Source organism: Sardina pilchardus, chromosome 17 (genome assembly GCF_963854185.1).
Source record: "Sardina pilchardus chromosome 17, fSarPil1.1, whole genome shotgun sequence".
NCBI classification, from domain to species: Eukaryota; Metazoa; Chordata; class Actinopteri; order Clupeiformes; family Clupeidae; genus Sardina; species Sardina pilchardus.
The window spans coordinates 12,154,938-12,169,937 of NC_085010.1; the positions used below are offsets into that span (position 1 = coordinate 12,154,938).

Here is a 15,000-nt window from a genome sequence, read left to right on the forward strand (position 1 = left end):
GCTGAATTGCGTGCGTTAGAAGAAGAACTAGAAATGCACTTCCAAGGAATTACCAGTGCATGAAATGCAAAAATAGATAGATAATGTAGATATGGTTACTAAGGTGTAGCTAGGGTAAACATGGTGGTTGCATAGTTTACAGAGAGTTGATAGTGTGAAGGTAGACAGTTTAAAGCTGAAACATTCCCAGTTCTAACTTAACTAATGATTACTATTCATGTTAAAATGTTAACTATGGTAACAATGATAACCAGGTTGATTGGTTAACTTAGCTACTGATTTCATGCAGTAATGGTAAAAATGTTAACTATGCTAACTATGCTTACAGTGCTAACCAGGTTGATTAGCTAACTTAGCTAATGATTTCTAGCAGTTATGCTAAAAATGCTAACTATGGTAACAATGCTAACTTAAACTAACATTGCTAACCAGGTTGATTAGCTAACTTAACTGATGATTTCTAGCAATAATGCTAAAAATGCTAACTATGCTAACAATGCTAAAATTGCTAACAATGCTAACCAGGTTGATTAGCTGACTTAGTTGATGTTTTTTGCAGTTATGCTAAAAATGCTAACTATGCTAACTATGTTAACTATGCTAACCATGCTAACTAGCTAACTTGCTAGTGAGGACTTTTATTTTGAAACATTTGTTGCTAGGGTATCCATGGTGGCCACTATCAGGAATAAAGAAGTTACTGCAGTATAATCATGTTGGTTGCTATGGAAACGGTCATAAACGCTTAATTTTAATGGTTGATATGTTGGTTGCTAGGTACATGGAGTTTTCGTGTAGTTGACTGGAGGCATAGTTGATAACTGACAGTTGGAATGGTTGAACAGTTAAATAGTTGAGTAGTTACAATGGTTAAATGATTTAATAGTGTATTATTGCAGTGAGGACCTTTATTTTGAAACAGTTGTGGACAGAGGAAGTAGTGAAACAGGATCTGTAGTCTTAATGAGATTGTATGCTTAAAGCCTGAGACAGAAGGTGCCTCTCATATACTGTAGTGTTTACGCGTCCTCTCTCGCTCCTCGATCCTCACTGATCTTTCTTTATGTAGATCATTGAGGATCGAGGAGCGAGGGAGGGCATATAAACGCTGCTTGAGAGGCACCCACAGTAAATACTTTAAAAGTTGTATGTAGATAGTCTAATTAAAGGTTGGGTACGGAATTAGCAAAACGGACGGCAGAGTTTGAACATATACAACCTCAAGTCCCGCCCTCCATGCACGAGCGACAATTCAAATGCGCAGCGCGAGAGCGAGCCAGGCTAAATGAAATGCCATCCTGGCGTCTACAGCACTATGAGCTCTAGTCTCCATACAATCACTCACATCAACTTCCCCAATTACATTCTTTAGGCTATTCACCTCCAAAGGGTTGTAGTACATATGGTTCAGTAGCCATAGGTGTGTATATTTGAACAGAATCTGGTTTGTTCTTACCAGGGCGATTATATCCTGAAATATCCGAGTTTAGTGCTGCCCCGTTGGTTCGCCTATTCCACCGTAGCTCCAAGCTGTTAAGTTTCGATTTCATGTTTACAGCACTCTTCGTGTCATGGTAAAATGTAATTTTTGCTACATAGCTTATTTATTGCGTGGGTGATTGAGTTTCCGTAGGTATCCGCTGCCTTAGTTAGTTTGTATAGAAATGAAGTGACACAACAAGAGGGGAACATGGACGTGCAGCAGCAGGCAGTTGGTTTCGTTTCAGCACTGACTCGCGGTCACCAGCTTTCGAAAGGGTCGCGCGCGGTGGGGAGGGGGAGTAGGAAGAGGAGTAAGACGTTAGATTGACGATCGAGCTGTGAAATGATGGTATGGGGTGAGGAATTCTATTGGCTGGAGTTTTTCGAGCCCTGCCCGTTCCGCAGATGATTGACGTGTTTAATTTCCATTTCAGTGCTTCCAACTTAGTGGCTATAAGTGGGTTAGGAATAGGATTTCAAGTGATTTTGCAAAAATGGCCAAAAAAGCTCATTCCATACCCTACCTTTAATGTTGATAGACATAATGTTTAATGGATGTTGATAGGCAGATTGTTTAATATATATTGATTGACAGTTTAATGGGTGGATGAGTGAATGGTCTGAAGAAGATGAATGGATAGAAGGTTGGATGGAATGTGCCTTATATTCGTGTTAAGAGAGACACTGATACAGCTCTGTGAGAGTAGTTGATACAGGTGTAATCAATTTAACTGGCTAGTCTTAAGAGAGCCAGAGTGTATATGCTTAAAGCCTGAGACAGAGTAAATAATTTAAAAGTTGAATGGTGATAGTCTAATTAATGTTGATAGACAGAGAGTTTAATGGATGTTGATAGGCAGATTGTTTAATAGATGTTGATAGACAGTTTAATGGGTGGATGAGTGAATGGTCTGAAGAAGATGAATGGATAGAAAGTTGGATGGAATGTGCCTTATATTCTTGTAGAGTGGAGAGACACAGCTCTCTACTGAGAGAGTAGTGGATACAGATACAGGTGTAATCAATTTAACTGGCTAGTCTTAAGAGAGCCAGGCCTGAGACAGAGTAGATTGTTTCAAAGTTGAATGTAGATCGTCTAATTGATGTTGATAGGCAGACTGTTTAGAATGGGTGGATGAGTGAATGGTTTGAAGAAGATGAATGGATAGAAAGTTGGATGGAATTAGGAAGACTTATGTTGATACCGTTGATACAGGGGAACAGAAAATGTAGTCTCAAGAGCCTGAGAGAGAGAGAGAGCTGCTGCACCTGGACTGGCCACCTGGCGTAACATTCTAATTGCTGCCGTGATGTCATAATGAGCAATGTTAAGTCTATGGGGGAAATTGTAATAGTTTTTAACTAATAGTTTAAAAAGTATAAAAGTTACAAAGTTGAAAAATACAAAGCACACATCGCGTAAGTAAGACCTACGCGACATAGTTTGAATGGAGTTTCTACGTTAAGCGGTTGAAGCTGAATTGCGTGCGTTAGAAGAAGAACTAGAAATGCAATTCCAAGGAATTACCAGTGCATGAAAATGCAAAAATAGATAGATAATGTAGATATGGTTACTAAGGTGTAGCTAGGGTAAACATGGTGGTTGCATAGTTTACAGAGAGTTGATAGTGTGAAGGTAGACAGTTTAAAGATGAAACATTCCAGTTCTAACTTAACTAATGATTTCTATTCATGTTAAAATGTTGATTAGCTAACTTAGCTAATGATTTCTAGCAGTTACGCTAAAAATGCTAATTATGCTAGCAATGCTAACTTTACTAACAATGCTAACCAGGTTGATTAGCTAACTTAACCGATGATTTCTAGCAGTAATGTTAAAAATGCTAACTATGCTAACAATGCTAAATTTGCTAACAATGCTAACCAGGTTGATTAGCTAACTTAGTTGATGATTTTTTGCAGTTATGTTAAAAATGCTATCAATGCTAACTATGCTAACCATGCTAACTAGCTAACTTGCTAGTGAGGACTTTTATTTTGAAACATTTGTTGCTAGGGTATCCATAGTGGCCACTATCAGGAAACAAGAAGTTACTGCAGTATAATCATGTTGGTTGCTATGGAAACAGTCATAAACACTTAATTTTAATGGTTGCTATGTTGGTTGCTAGGTACATGGAGGTTTCATGTAGTTGACTGGAGGCATAGTGGATGATAACTGACAGTTGGAATGGTTGAACAGTTCAATAGTTGAGTAGTTTCAATGGTTAAATGGTTTAATAGTGTATTATTGCAGTGAGAACCTTTATTTTGAAACAGTTGTGGACAGAGGAAGTAGTGAAACAGGATCTGTAGTCTTAATGAGATTGTATGCTTAAAGCCTGAGACAGAAGGTGCCTCTCATAGCGTTTACGCGTCCTCTCTCGCTCCTCACTGATCTACATAAAGAATGATGGAGCGGCAACAATGGGATAGTCTAGCCCTTCTTCTATCTTTCTTTATGTAGATCATTGAGGATCGAGGAGCGAGGGAGGACATATAAACGCTGCTTGAGAGGGACCCACAGTAAATACTTTAAAAGTTGTATGTAGATAGTCTAATTAATGTTGATAGACAGAATGTTTAATGGATGTTGATAGGCAGATTGTTTAATAGATATTGATTGACAGTTTAATGGGTGGATGAGTGAATGGTCTGAAGAAGATGAATGGATAGAATGTTGGATGGAATGTGCCTTATATTCTTGTTTAGAGAGACACTGATACAGCTCTCTGAGAGTAGTTGACACAGGTGTAATCAATTTAACTGGCTAGTCTTACGAGAGCCAGAGTACTCTTAAAGCCTGAGACAGAGTAAATAATTTAAAAGTTGAATGTAGATAGTCTAATTAATGTTGATAGACAGAGAGTTTAATGGATGTTGATAGACAGATTGTTTAATAGATGTTGATAGACAGTTTAATGGGTAGATGAGTGAATGGTCTGAAGAAGATGAATGGATAGAATGTTAGATGGAATGTGCCTTATATTCTTGTAGAATGGAGAGACACAGCTCTCTACTGAGAGTAGTGGATACAGATACAGGTGTAATCAATTTAACTGGCTAGTCTTAAGAGAGCCAGCCTGAGACAGAGTAGATTGTTTAAAAGTTCAATGTAGAGCGTCTAATTGATGTTGTTGATAGGCAGACTGTTTAGAATGGGTGGATGAGTGAATGGTTTGAAGAAGATGAATGGATATAAAGTTGGATGGAATTAGGAGGACTTATTTTGATACTGTTGTGCGCAGAGGATACAGGGGAACAGAATATGTAGTCTTCAGAGAGGAGCCTGAGAGAAACTGACAGTTGGTGCCCAGGTGGCTGACCAGCTGGGGTAACATTCTAATTGCTGCTGTGATGTCATAATGAGCAATGTTAAGTCTATGGGGAAATTGTTAATAGTTTTTAATTTATAGTTTAAAAAGTATAAAAGTTACAAAGTTAAAAAATACATTGCGCTGATGTCCTAAGCAAGACCTTCGTAACACAGTTTGAATGAAGTTTCTACGTTAAACGGTTCAAGCTGAATTGCGTGCGTTAGAAGAAGAATAATAAGAAGTAGAAGAAGAAGCCTAGGGATAACAGTACAGTGCATTTTCATGCACTGTAATAATAAGAAGTTGAAGCCTAGGAAGAACAGTACAGTGCATTTTCATGCACTGTAATTATTGAACAGACATTAAAAAGTATACAAAAGTGTTGAACAAAGATAGTTAAAAGAATACTTGAAAACTCGCTTGAATACTGCTGCCCTGAAGTGCCCTATGACTAGTGTATGAATGCAGATGCGGAAACAACACACATTATGTAAAAAAGAAACCACATCTCTAACTGTCTGTGTGTGTGTGTGTGTGTGTGTGTGTGTGTGTGTGTGTGTGTGTGTGTGTGTGTGTGTGTGTGTGTGTGTGTGTGTGTGTGTGTGTGTTTTTAGATGTGCTGCCCATTTGGCATGACGCCAGTTCTTCTTTCCTCCACAATGAAGAACTTATACACTTGTAATATTAAGAACTTTACAGTTGTAGTTTGAATAACCTATACAATTGTAATATTAAAAAAACAATGCCCTTGTAATATTAAGAACCTAATATTAAGAATCTATACAGTTGTGATATTAAGAACCTATTATAATAATAATATAATAGTACATTTTATTTTTAAAGTGCCTTTCAAGACACCCAAGGTCGCCTCACAAAATGAAATTGAAAATACAGGCAATTAACCTACAGTACAAACACAAAATAGCCAGGTGCCAGACAGAGCGGCGTATTCGCACAGCGTTCCTGAAGGCACCATAGGGGTAGGCACAGACATCAAGACGCAGACATTAGACAAGCACGACAAACAAGTCAAGTCCATGGACGATAGCGACATACTTGGCGTACTGTAGGCCTAGCCGCTAAGTAACACAGCATCACAGCATGGTGTAGTAGGCTACTTCAACAGTCCAACCAGGTCCTTGAGCCGTCTTTCAAGCTGAAACATGGATCTCAAGTTATTATGTTGTAATACTGTAGGAATACAAGAGGATAAAGTCAATCATGGGATATGTGTGAGCATTTAGAGATGTGGTGTCTGCCAGGTTTTCATTTGTGGATGCACACATCGTGACTACAGCTGAATTTGAAACTGTTTTTTTCTCAGGTTTCGGTTTTAAAAGCACCATATTAGAATTGTTTGTGTGTGTGCGTGCTTGTGTGAGTGATGTGTGTGTGTGTGTGTGTAAAACCACTCCAAAGTGTGATTAGTGTGTGTGTACCGGTATGTGGGTAAAAACCGCACTGTGTGATTGTGTGTGTGTGTGTGTGTGTGTGTGTGTGTGTGTGTGTGTGTGTGTGTGTGTGCGCATGTGTGCGTGCATGTGTATATAGAACCAGGTGTGATCGGTCAGTCTTGTTCCTGGGACGTTTCCCCTGCGTGAGCAACACCACCTCCTCATGTTTCCTGGTGTCTGCCCCACCTCTGGTCTTTCCCCACAGTTCCCAGAAAATAAACCTCCATTGTCATTCAAGATCTTTCAAGTTTCTCCATAAAAACAATTAGTTATCATCTGGGGCCAGTGTGCCTCTGTACTGTATGTGGAGGTTTCTTCAGTTGGAACGGGTTAGTGGTAAATGACCCATGCAGTTGTAATACTGTAGATTTCTGAGAAACCAGAGGATAAAGGCAATGTGTAAGCATCTGTGGCCAGTAGGCCTCTGCGTGTGGAGGTTTCATCACAGTTGGAAGATGTGTTCTTCAGTTGGAACGGGTGAGTGGGGAGTTCCTCCGCTCCTGCTAAAGGACCCATGCAGTTGTCATACTGCAGCTTTCTGTCTCAGAGCCAGTGGATAACAAAGGAGAAAGGCAGTGTGTGAGCATTTAAAGATGTGTCCACATACAGAGGCACAGGGGCCGGCCACAGATGCTGCGGGGTCATCACAGTTGGAAGGGGTTAGTGGGGTTTCCCTCTGCCTAAATGCCCTTTCACTCAGTTAACGTTTGAGGCCTGGGAACAGTGGAGGCATTATGGCTGATGTCTTAATAGTAATAATCCTAACAGCAATTATAATATTAACAATAATAATAATAGTAATACAAAAATAAATTATAATAGCATTAAAAATAATAATGATAATAGTAATAATCATAATAATAGTTACTATTATTGTTATTATTATTACTTTGCAATGGAAGAGGAATGCTCATGAAAGCGAAAGCCTAGTTCTCTCTAACACACCTTACCTAACACACGTTGTGGTTGTGGTTTGGACATGTAACTGTGGTTCCCTTTGATCTCAAAAAACAGATGTCTCTTAGACGTTTTGGCCTGACAAAGAAGATGAGTGAGTGTGTTTGTGTGTGGTGTGTGCATACTGTATGTGTGTGTGTGTGTGTGTGTGTGTGTGTGTGTGCGTGAAAGTGCAAGTGCAGCGCAGAAGAACTGTATCTAGCAAACTCTGGGGCCCTTAGTAAGCTTTTGACAGGCAGTAAATGTGTTAATCAATGGTGTGGATTAAATAACTGTGTGTGTGTGTGTGTGTGAGGACATGCAGAATGTGTGAAAGGATGGTGCGTGTGTGTGTGTGTGTGTGTGTGTGTGTGTGTGTGTGTGTGTGTGTGTGTGTGTGTGTGTGTGTGTGTGTGTGTGTGTGTGTGTGTGTGTGACAGTACGGAGGTGCTCCGTAAGCATCTTATTTATTCTTCTTTGGTGTCTCACTCACACACACACACCTCTAACAAAAGCACATGCAAATCTAAACTGAACCACATACTGTACAAGCCGGTTCCTTCCTTCCTTCATCCCCTGGACACCAGGCTGGCCTGGTTTGAGTGTGTGTGTACCTTCCAGCATACCTTCCTGTTGTTACTTTGTCAACAACTCCTATCCTATCTGAGGCCTGAAGTGTGTGGTGTAATGGTGTGTGTGTGTGTGTGTGTGTGTGTGTCTGTGTCTGTGTCTGTGTCTGTGTCTGTGTGTGTGAGAGTGAGAGATGTATCAACTCCTATCTGAGGCCTGGAGTCTGTGTGTCTTTATGCAGCATTTGCGATAGTGTGTTGGTTTCTCTCATGTCTCAGTGACATACTCTAGATACACACACACAAAGCACACACACACATACAGGTTCATTAGGTTTCATTTATTGGTTTGACATTAAGAAACATTAGAAAGATGCCGTGTTTTTACAGTCTGAATTTGGTTAAACAACAAAATTAAAACTCGTAATCATAAATAAAACAAGCTAAAATGATCTAAAAAGCTGGAGAAGACACACACACACACAAAAACTCTATCCCTCTCTCTTTCTCTCTATCTCTCTCAGTCAGGAAACACCTGGGCCAGAGAGCCGTTTAGTGTGTGTGTGTGTATTGTGTAAGAATGTGTGTTTTGTGTAAGAATGTGTGTATTGTGTAAGAATGTGTGTTTTGTGTAAGCTGTGGTTGCTTCTCTGTCTCGTGCTTAGCTGACTGTCATAAGACAGTACTGATGTTTATGGTTTTATGTGTGAACGTGTCTTTAAGCATGTGCCTCTGTGTACATGTCCGTAAAGTCTTATGTGTGTGTTTTCTGTATGAGTGTGTGTGTATACACTGTAAATGTAAACCTAACTCAGAGGCATGAGTGGCTGTTGCTAAGGCGTTGCTAAGGTGTGGCTAAGGTTTTTTCATGGCATGCAAGAATCAGCTGAGTGGGGAAGTCCAACCTCTCTTTACGGTCACATATGCGGCATTCTCTTCAGTCGCGCACATGCACACACAAACACACACACACACGTCAATCAAAACCGAAAACCAAATCATTCCTAAATTAAAACACACCATTTCCCCCTCCTGTTGAGGGGTTAAAGAAATTGATGCAGTGTGTGTGTGTGTGTGTGTGTGTGTGTGTGTGTGTGTGTGTCTGTGTCTGTGTCTGTGTCTGTGTGTCTGTTTGAGTTAATGTTTTACTTTTCATACATCTGTGTGTGTGTGTGTGTGTGTGTGTGTGTGTGTGTGTGTGTGTGTGCGCGTGTGTGTGTGCGCGTGTGTGTGTACACGTGTGATTTGTGTGTTTGAGTTCATGTTTTCATACGTGTGTGTGTGTGTGTGTGTGTGTGTTTGCAGGAGCACCTGCACTTTGTGACGGAGATCTGCCAGGACGAGGTGTTCATCCTGGACCACGAGGCCCCCGTGTTGGGCCCACCTGGGGGCACGGGCATGCCTGATGTGGTGGTGGAGCCCAGCAGTGGGTAAGATGGAAGCACACACACACACACACACATGACAGTGCAATCAAAGCATGCACATCCAATTAAAAAATGGGAGCAGGACTAAAAGCAAAGGGATACTGTAAGTTAAGAAAAAACAACATTTTGCTCCCAGTTTTTCAAAACCGTGACGGGCCTGTTAGCCCTTCCTCAGACGTTTTCTTAACCTAGCACAAACATGCACAACACACCTACTGTACATGCACACCTTCAACACTCCACATGCACAGCTAAGCTAGCTGACATCTGTTACAACAGCACACACACACACACACACACACATACTGTGCACAGCTTCATCATGCGTTGCTGCGCCACTGAGACATGTTTTCATATGACTCACCACTCTGTGCTTTGATTGACAAGTCTGTAATGACTATTTTGATTCACAGTCACCTATTTGTCTATCTATCAGGAAGCACTTTAAAGCAGGGAGATGATGGGCAGGTGCTTTAGCCCTGTTCCATTACAGAGTAAACGAGAGTCATCTGTACTCTGAGCTGAATGATCATGACGATCTTGCAGCATGACTGAGATATGACCTGTACAACACTTTGAAGTACATATACCCACAGACACACACACACACACACACACACACACACACACGGATCTCATTAAAATAGCACCCACCCGAGCAACCAGAAAGGAAAGGATAATGAAGGGATGTGGTTACAATGAGCAATGTGTGTGTGTGTGTGTGTGTGTGTGTATGTGAGAGAGAGAGTGATAGAGAGAGAGTGAGAGTGGAAGAGAGAGAGAGCCCAAGGAAAATGGCTTTTCTTTGTCTGAATTCAAGTTCGGGATGTGCCGTTTAAGTCTTGACAAATGATGTACAGTAGCGATACATACAGTATGGCCTCAGAAATAACTGATAACTTTAGCCCTGCAAACAGCTGATCAGTGTGCAGAAGTGAAAACACAGTCTAGTCTAGCCTTTTGAACTCAAATATGCCCCCAGCCCCCTCCTCCCTCTCCTGGGACTACCCCCCCCCCCCCCGTCGTATGTTGTGTTATGTCTTATATGTCACTATGCCTGCACAGAGAAATTGCCCCTCGGGGATAAATAACGTTTTTTGAATTGAATTGAATTGAATAGTCAACAGGGAACTACTAAACAAATGAAGAACATCAGAGAGCGGCATTGAAGAAGTGTAGAGGGAGCCATGGCAACTAGCACTGTGGCCCCATATTTCAGATTGGGCTTTTACTTTACACACACACACACCAAGGGGGCAGCGAACGTTCTGAGAGTGTAGACAGTATGGTGGCCGCCATGCTAAAAAGTAGACCAGTGCTAGTTAGCCATTCCATTGAATCCTATGGGGCGTAAGCACCACTTTTGACATCAAATTACGTTACAGCTGAAGCGTTTTAAGCCTTTATATGAACATTTTCTATTGTCGGAGTACATACTACATTGTGAAATTGACATCATAATCTCGTAACTGTCTTATCGGTTGAGTAATAAACGTTTTCCGAAATCAATGCTAAAGTGTTAATGCGCATGCGTCCAGAGAGAGTAAAGCGTCGCCATACAGTAGGTCAGACTCGGTCAGACTACGTGCCTACGTCACATGTACGACACCTGAGCCTGCGCAGAAGACCTTTGACGGAAATAGTAAAAAAACGTTTAAATTTGCTTCCTCGGTCTCTGCTGACGTCTACGTGATAGCTCTGTCCATATCTTTTACTGTCTATGACACACACACACACAGTTTTAAAGTCTCCATCATTCCCAACTTTGAGGGCATACAGTACGTGCACACACAGACAATTAGACACAGACACAGACACAGACACAGACACACACAGTCACACACACACACACCCACACACACACACACACACACACACACACACACACATAGTTTTAAAGTCTCAATCTTTCCACACTGAAGGGTAGCCTTATGGCCTCTTAGTAGAATGTTAAACTTAAACTTTTAATTCTCCATCTTTCCTCATTCTGAGGACATTTTTTCACGTAGTCCCCATTAGTGGTGGTGATGGTGTCTGCATGACGATGCAGTTGGCTATGTGTAGGGTGTGTCCCGAAAGAAGCAGCTGCAACTTACCGCCAATACGGCCGTTTACAAGAAATCACCCAACTGAGTCATTGAAAGTGTGCATTGTTCTGTTCGTGTGCGCTGTTTGGATGGCCTGCAGCTATATGTGTATTCTATGCAAAGTAGTTTCTGTGCAATGAACTCAACATGCGTGCCTTTGTTATTCAATGTCTTTTAGTGTGTGATAGTGTGTTGCCATAGTCGTAAAAACTAGGCCTATATGTTTATTTGTGTGTTTTTGTGATTTTGTGATGTTTTTGTTTTTTTTTAAACAACCTCTCCTACTCTCTTTGCCTTTACAGGGTTCCTTTGACAACAGAGGAGCAAGGTAAAGTATTGCTTCTATTTCGCAGTGGCTACTCTTGATACACTCTCAGATCCTTTGGGGAAAAAAATGTATCCTATTCATAGGCCCTTCTGTGGAGAAGATCATGTTTTTGTTGGATGCGATACACAAAGTGTTGCTAGGATGTTGTTCATGAAGCAATTCCTTCCCAGGAACTTCCAAGTAATAACAGTGGTGATCCATGTGAGATTCCAAAGGTCAAACACGTGTGTGTGTGTGTGTGTGTGTGTGTGTGTGTGTGTGTGTATGTGTGTGTGTGTGTGTGTGTGTGTGTGTGTGTGTGTGTGTAAAACTGGAGGGTTATTCATATATGTTGGCCACACCTTTATGTAGCCTTGTTAGGAAAACACCTGACAGTCACAGACTGGAAGCTACAGTTTTACAAGCAAATGGAATAGATGGGAACTCTAAAGGGGGTAATAGAATAGAATAGAATATGACTGAACGTTACCAACTTTCCTTTGTATGTGCTGCCATTAACATACTGAATTTGAAGACTTTGTTAGTTGTTACTTGTCAGACTTTTAGCCTACTTGATGGTTGTGTGTCCTTAACACCTGGTCGCAACTTAATCACCTCCCTATGGCATAATAAAATAAAAATTGACTTGACTTGATAACAATAACCATAATTTAATAGAATGCAATAGAATGGAATGGGATGGAATGCAATGGAATAGAATCCAAATATGAATAGTTAAAAGCCCTCGTCTAACCAGATCGAATGAATATGCTGTTCGAAATTGTCTGATGTGTCAAACCTAAGCGTTATTTGTGTCATTTATCGACTTGTTTACATTTGGTCTAGACTCCACAGAAAAGTCATTGTTGTTATTTAGCTGGCATCAACTGTCATTCATTTCTTGTCCCTCCAGGTCTTCTCTCTGCAGCAGCCATCGGCGACTTATCCACGGTAAGTCTCATAATTTCCAACCTTGAGTGCATATATACACACACACACACACACACACACACACACACACACATACATACACACATATAGTTTTAGAGTCTCAATCTTTTCCCCACTCTGAAGACATGAGGGGTAGCCCTTTGGCCTCATAGTTCAGAATGTTAAACTTAAACTTTTAATACTCCGACATTTATTGCTTAGTCACCATTAGTGGTGGTGGTGGTGGTGTGTGTATGTGTAAAGAGAAAGGGAAACTACCTGGCTGGTTGTTCATGTGACTGTGACTCAGTCAGGTTAGGGGAGTTTACGTTCACTCATATGATTCTGAATCAAGAGGCATGTACAGGCATGCCCAGGCAAATGTGTGTGTGTGTGTGTGTGTGTGTGTGTGTGTGTGTGTGTGTGTGTGTGTGTGTGCGGGTTGGGGTTGTTTACCTCTCTGTTTGAATGTGTGTGTATATGTTTGTACGTGGGCGCATTTGCGAGTGCTTGTGTGTGCATGTGTGTCTGTGTGTGTGTGTGTGTGTGTGTGTGTGTGTGTGTTTGTGATTGTTTTTGTTTGACACTGGTTGACACTGGAATACAAAGCACAACTTAGAGACGTGTGACAGGCTTCTTGATAAACACAGGATATGTCACCAAATGAAACGCCTTAAGAACAGAAACTTCCTCTACTGCCCTCACCCTTCTTAACCTTTTGAAGAGACGCAATCTTTAAGAGACACCATCTTCAAGAGGCACAATCTTTGCTATGTACTATGGCAATTGCTACTGTATGTACTATGGCAATTTATCTTGGTCTCACAATAAAAACAATGAGGAAAAATTCAAACCTGAAGGGAGCCAAATGTTTTCTGTGAGTCAAAAATGCCTTATTTGCCGTGGCGCGACTGGCTGGGGCACCTGTAGCCGACCGCACGCCGGCAACTCAGGTTCGATTCCCGCCCCGTGGTCCTTTCCGGATCCCATCCCTACACTCTCTCCCACTCGCTTCCTGTCTTTCTATACTGTCCTGTCTGATTAAAGGCATAAAAGTCCCAAAAAATGGCTTATAAAGAAATACATATTTTCACAAAAATATCATGTTCCACTGTTATGCCCCTCTCCATGTCCACTGACCGTGACAGTGCAGCAACCTTTGGCTGGTGCATGGGCAAAATCAGTAGGCTAGGTGAACCCTGCCTGAACTTCCGGCGAATTTGGATTTCGCCCAGCAGCTCAGACTGGAAACCTGCACATCGATCTCCTCTGTTCCCTGCCAGAACCTTTGGCTCCAATCAGAAACCAGCTTATCCAAAAGACGCACCGGATCGTTGGTCTGATTGGTTGAAGGACTATCCAAGCGTACAGAGTCATTTGAACAATGCCCATTGATCACGCCTCTTGTGCAGTAGAAACAAAGCGCAGCCTCCCCATACTAATGTTCAATCGTAAAAGATATAAGATAAGAGTATGGTGATAGCCAGACTACAAAATCAGTGTAACTTCCACAATTATTGTTTTAATCTCACCCCACTGTTGCTCTATGGGGTTCAGATCAAGGGAAGGTATGGTCATGGCAGAAACTTCATGTTGTGTTCAGGAAGCTACTTTGTTATATATTGTTTTGATTTGGACATTGCTCTGGTGGATGATGATCCATTCATGATGACCCACTTTAGTATCAGGGCAGAGACTAACAGATTTTTAATGAAAATGCTCAGGTTTTTCTGATATTTATCTGATCTGGGTGGATATTGGTATGGATATAATACCATGCATGAGGTTCCTAGGGCCTTTGGAATTAAAAACAGCCACACAATATCACAGACTCTCTACCACATTGATCATTAGTGGTCATAGTCATTCTTCTATGTCAACAAATTGTGTTCAATTTGACCTCAATTTTATTTTTATCTGACGACAGAACACAATTCCAGGGAGGAGGTAGTATGGACCATCAATACAATTTATTTCTCTTATTTCTTTTTTACTTTCTCTCACTCTGTCACACACACACACACACACACACACACACACACACACACACACACACACACACATTTTTACACACACAAATATGCACTTACACACGCGCACACAAAACATTCACACACATAAACACATGTTTGCACACACATACATGTACTTACACACACACACACACACACACCTCCCTCTCTCTGCATTAACCCTCGCAGGTGTCAAACTCCTGGAGCCAGGGGGTGAGTCTGCTGGTGCGGGACTCAGGAGGCTGCTCCGCTCTGCACCTCGCTGCCCAGCACGGCCACTCCGAGGTGGTCATCTTCATCCTGCAACGCGGTACGCACCGGCACCGGCACCGGCACCACATCTGCTCTTCGCCCACCAACTCATTACATCCACTCATATAACCACTCTCTCTAAGTGTTGCCAGATTGGGTTGACTGGTTTCTGCCCAATCACCCCGCCATCTTCAATGATGAACCATTGAACTCAAAATGTTACTGTG

The 15,000-nt window shown here is 41.5% G+C and overlaps 1 protein-coding gene across 3 annotated transcripts in view; it reads left to right on the forward strand.

The window, feature by feature from the left end:
• Nucleotides 1-15,000, forward strand: part of dgki (diacylglycerol kinase, iota) — a 98,547-nt gene that overhangs the window by 78,005 nt on the left and 5,542 nt on the right. For all 3 annotated transcript variants that reach the window (XM_062517728.1, XM_062517729.1, XM_062517730.1), the window contains 4 exons: nt 9,064-9,188; nt 11,575-11,600; nt 12,493-12,530; nt 14,711-14,831. In XM_062517728.1, coding sequence (XP_062373712.1) covers nt 9,064-9,188; nt 11,575-11,600; nt 12,493-12,530; nt 14,711-14,831 — 310 coding nt within the window. The remainder of the gene's footprint in view (nt 1-9,063; nt 9,189-11,574; nt 11,601-12,492; nt 12,531-14,710; nt 14,832-15,000) is intronic.